A 4,663-nucleotide genomic window follows, 5' to 3' on the forward strand; every position below is an offset into this window, starting at 1 on the left:
ATGACTGCCTCTGTGCAGGTTTCGTTTGCGCACGAAGTTGCCTCCCAATCACCAACTCCCGTGGTTTCATTTATCGGATACCAATTGACTTCCCGCTCTGTGGTCTCCGCGTTACTTTGTCCCACCAATTGATCGTCCTTCATCTCGGCCGCCACATGATGGCTTCTTCTAACACTTCCACGTCTTTTGTGGCAGTGTGGGGTCATTACATGTCCTATCCATGTACACTGCATTTGAGTAAGGTCGTAACTGAGTTGAAGGTTTAGGGGTCTCTCCTCTGCTTCTCAGTCAGACGGGGTTGGAATGACATTTTTCTACGAAACTACAGCCGTAACGTTGGATTGACAAGGCAAGCATGTGGTCAAGAAAAAAGCGGCAAATGCATAACTTGTTCACCGAATGGAGTCTCCCTATTAACTTTGCTGATGTTGTTGTTATTCAGGCTCCCAACTCTGCCAGATAAATTTGTTTGACAGGTACCAGGAAACAGGCAAAAATTCCGCCCCCCATTTGTTCTCCTGTGGAAAGGTGATCCCCTTAATAACAACTACTCTTCTTCACTCGTGAAGGAATATACCTGGAGGTAAGTGCAAATGAAATGATCTGAAAGGAACACTGACAGCTTCTCCATTGCAACTCTTGTACCTTTTCAGTGTTAAAGGAGCTACGGATTTGTTGGAGATGACATGGATGCTGGGACACTAGGCAATTTATCTTCTTACAGAATCATTTAATTTGGAATTTTGGAGTGACTAGTCGCTCCTTCCTTTACTTCTTCCAAGCTCCATGCTACATCACTGTCATCCATTACGATGGTTCCACGACAACCTCCCTTAGCCTCCGTCCAACCACGGCAGTTCCACACTCATGACCACGCCTTGCTGAGTCACTCACTTCACTAGTAGTCACTTTCCTGCATTGTTGCTCCCAGTTGTCCCACAATCCCTACCCTTAACGTCCTCCCACAGTGAACAGATGCCAGAGTGTAGGTGTCTGTTAAGTGGCAACAGGGGTGCAGGTTAATATAGCCCTCTAGGACAGACCCCACATCTACTCCCCCCTTGGTTCCATGCATTCACCACACTCCACCATTGGGCCACACCACTTCCACTACTCCTTCCAGTGATATGGCTATATGAATAGACGACAAGAGGCCTGGTCTCGACATTAATTTAGTGTCTGGTGCCTCTCGTTCCCTTCCCCAAATTGGTCACTTAAACATTCTATGTTCTCCCACACACCCCATCGGGATGGGTTATTTCCTCTCACAAAAAGAGTTAAGCGATGAATATGTATTGTATAATAGCAAGTGGGGTTCAAATTAATACAGATGTTTTAGAACAACCGAAAATTATCTTAAATTAAGGTAGGGAAGGGGAGTAAAAATAGAGCGAGAGCGTGAGGGAGAAAGAGAAAGAGAGGAGATTGTAGTCGCAAGGTTGAATGAGTTTGAGAGAGGTAGGGGGAGAAGGAGTTTAAAAGAAGGGAGGGAGGAGGGGAAGACGAGTGAAGCATTACGAATCTAATCCATGATCATGCGCTGCTTGCCCATATTGATACCAGCCTGACTAGCACCCTTGTTCGAGCCATACTGCAGACTCACCACATTTTGACCCTCTCGCAGCTGTTGCTCCGTGAATTCACGCTTATTCTCCGTGGCCAGTTTTGGACCCAGCACAGGACCACTGTACTCTGGGTGAGTTTGGCACTACCAACAATGTAAAAACAAAAATAGTAGAACATATTTCATCCCTAACGTCTTGGTTTGCTTAACATTAAGTCTGATTTGAGGAATCTTTCTGCTGCTAAATTGCATCGACTAGATCATCGGTACTCGACGTTTCCAACAAATTCGACACTTCAGGCCATCTTCACCCTGGCAGAACTGCTAACTCTGGTATTTTTCCTCGTTTACAACCGGAGCGATGATTTGATTTAATAGCAGAGAGAAGGACAAAAATAAATCGTCTGTAAAGGTCAAGGGCGAGGTTCCAAATTGTACATTTTGTGTACCAGTTTATGAGCATCTCTTCCAAAAGGATACCCAGTTAGTCACATGGCAAACTTTTTCCACTAAGGTTTGTTTTTTTCTCGTAAATTTGCGCTTTCGCCTTGTGCTTAAGTCTCTGAAATCTCCTTTTCTACGAACGATTAAAAGACACATCGACATGGCAACAATAGTTCCCTTCTCCTCTTAAGAAATGATCGTCAAACAACAAAAAAGGCCAAATCTATTCTTTACGAGTCGTAACACAACTCACAGTAGTTTTGGCCAATTTCTCAGCAATTTCTGACTTTTTGCTACTTTCTCATCAAACATTAAGCATCTTGTCAAACCATCCTCTCCAAATAGCAGCGCAATAGCATCACTAAACCGCACAAATAAAAAATACAGCTTTACTATGAGATGTCAAAGCATTAGCCGTGCAGATTACTTGACCGCTTTGACCATGGGATTATTAAGGCGAACCAAAAACTGATACGCTACCTGTAGGACCACGGAAGGACAGTTTTATGTTTGCGTGTCCGAAGGATCTTTAAATATTTTGTGCAAAGAGAGAGAGATAAGAGAGAACATACCGTGCGTCCAAGAGCGAAAAGAGTTCGTGTGACCTGGGCAATGTCTTTCTTCTCGAAGAGATCGACAGTCTGGAAGAGATCAGCCACTGGGACACCGTAGCCCTTCATCGCCTCCAGGAAGGCGCTAATGTTCTCCATAATCTTAAAGGGCATCGTGGCGTTCTCATTGATCTTCTTGATGCAGCCCGGTTTGATACTGTTCATGAGCCTACGAGCAAAAAGCAGTTAGCTCAAGTAGTGACTCCTTTCCTAGCTTTTAAATCAGGCAGTTTTCAACTAAGTCAACATTTCGGACTCTAAGTTGCAAAAATGACGGCCAAATCTAAAGTTATACCCTCAAAATAGTGAAATAAGTGAACACTTAAGTGGCAAGCACTAGTTAACCAGTGATACTTTGACGATGCCTGAGTTAACAATCAGATAGGTTTGCTGTTAAAAGATGGAATATTAATTCCTTCCAAGGGAAAATCGTACTACTAAGGGATTTCAGCAGTTCGTTTCTTTTGTTTTAATTGGCTTCCGAACATCAAAATTTAGCACAAAAAACGGAAGTAACTTGCGTTAAAAACAAACCATTTTTGCCAATCATTCATCTGGAATCATGTTATTTCGCAAGAAAGTGATTTTCCCCAATGCAAACATTTTCTTCAATTTATGTTCCTGTTCCAAAATCCTCAAGAGAATTTGCAGGGGCATTATTTCTAGGTTGCTTGATATTTGCATTCAACGGATTTCTTAGATAATTGGATTATTGGGGTATAAAAAGTGAATAATTCATTATTTATTCAAAACTGGGTTGCTAAAGCAAATTCATTAATTTGCTTTAAGTTTTTTTCCCAACAAAAGTCATTTTAACGCGTGATATTTGTTTTTTCTTAAGGTAATCCGCTCCGCCTGTTTTCCTAAAAATATCTACCAGACGAACAAATAGAGGCGAAAATGATCACATTTCAACGCCTCATGGACAGTAAGAAAGGGAATTTGTAATGAGGTGATCTGAGGAACGACTTACTTGCACAAAACGGTGCCATCCTTCAGTATGTCTTCATAAAGCTTAGAACGGTCCAACTTGAGTCCAGTAAGAGCTTCAATCCATTCAAGGGCCTCGTTCTCTTGATCTTTGTCACGTTTGCCTTCAAGCTAATAAAAAATAGAAATTTGTGTGGACACAAATGCAACATCACTTGCGACAGGTGATAGGATACCTACCTTCTTTTTAACTTGATAGCTAAGACCGCTGGGAGGTGGAACGTTCGACATAGCTTTGCTACGTGCAAGTGAAGGAAGATGGCCCAAGCTGAAAGCGTCAAATGAAATGGGAACTTGTATGTTGGACTGTGTTTGTCCAATCACAAGCGGGGTGTTTTACCGCTGGCCAATAGGCGGGGAGGTGGCGGGCATTGATTAGACTGCAAAATTGTTGGAAATTCGTAGCACAATCACTGATGGCCCACCTTTTGCGGAATAAGTGTGGGTGTATGTGTAGATTTGTGCGCGAATGCGTGCGTGGGCAACTGGCTGGGTGGGTGAAGCTGGTATATAATTTTGCCTGAATTCTTTCCTGCGATAGGGAAACAAAATGCAAGTGACGACCACTAATGGGATCTTTCTGGTTGTGCAGAAAAGCCCACTTTGCTGCCCCCGTTCTACGCAAATTTTGAAGTTTTAATGAGATTTACACAAAGTAGGTGACATTCTTCCCTACTTCTCAACTTTAAGATCGTTTTCGGATGTCTAAACGTATCGGTGTGAATTTGAGTCCCTGAGAGGTAATATCCCATCTAGGTGGGCGTGTGCGAAATAATAGAATGTTTAAGTGACCAAGTTAGGAACGGGATCGGAAACACCAGACATGAAATTAATGTGTCAAAACCGGGCCCCTTGTCATCTAGCAATATGACCATATCATTGAAAGGAGTAGTGGAAGTGATGTGGCACGGAGGTCAAAGAATGTCGAATGGAATCGAGTAAGGAGCAGATATGAAGTCTGCCTTGAGGTCTCTACTAACCTGTGCCTCTGTTGCCACTTGAAGGACATTAACACTCTGGCATCTGCTGTGATAGGGCACAACGCAGGACTTAC

At 43.0% G+C, this 4,663-nt stretch overlaps 1 protein-coding gene across 1 annotated transcript in view; it reads right to left on the minus strand. All coding sequences in view use genetic code 11, as the record gives it.

The window, feature by feature from the left end:
• Positions 1-1,522: 1,522 nt before the first annotated feature.
• The window catches only part of EGR_08102 (Myophilin), a gene marked incomplete at both ends in the record, with an annotated part of 17,474 nt that continues 14,333 nt past the window's right edge, over positions 1,523-4,663 (minus strand). The window contains 4 exons of the mRNA XM_024497351.1: positions 1,523-1,708; positions 2,581-2,788; positions 3,593-3,720; positions 3,790-3,877. Coding sequence (XP_024348222.1) covers positions 1,523-1,708; positions 2,581-2,788; positions 3,593-3,720; positions 3,790-3,877 — 610 coding nt within the window. The remainder of the gene's footprint in view (positions 1,709-2,580; positions 2,789-3,592; positions 3,721-3,789; positions 3,878-4,663) is intronic.

This window comes from Echinococcus granulosus (assembly GCF_000524195.1).
Source record: "Echinococcus granulosus chromosome Unknown EG_S00096, whole genome shotgun sequence".
Classification (NCBI taxonomy): domain Eukaryota; kingdom Metazoa; phylum Platyhelminthes; class Cestoda; order Cyclophyllidea; family Taeniidae; genus Echinococcus; species Echinococcus granulosus.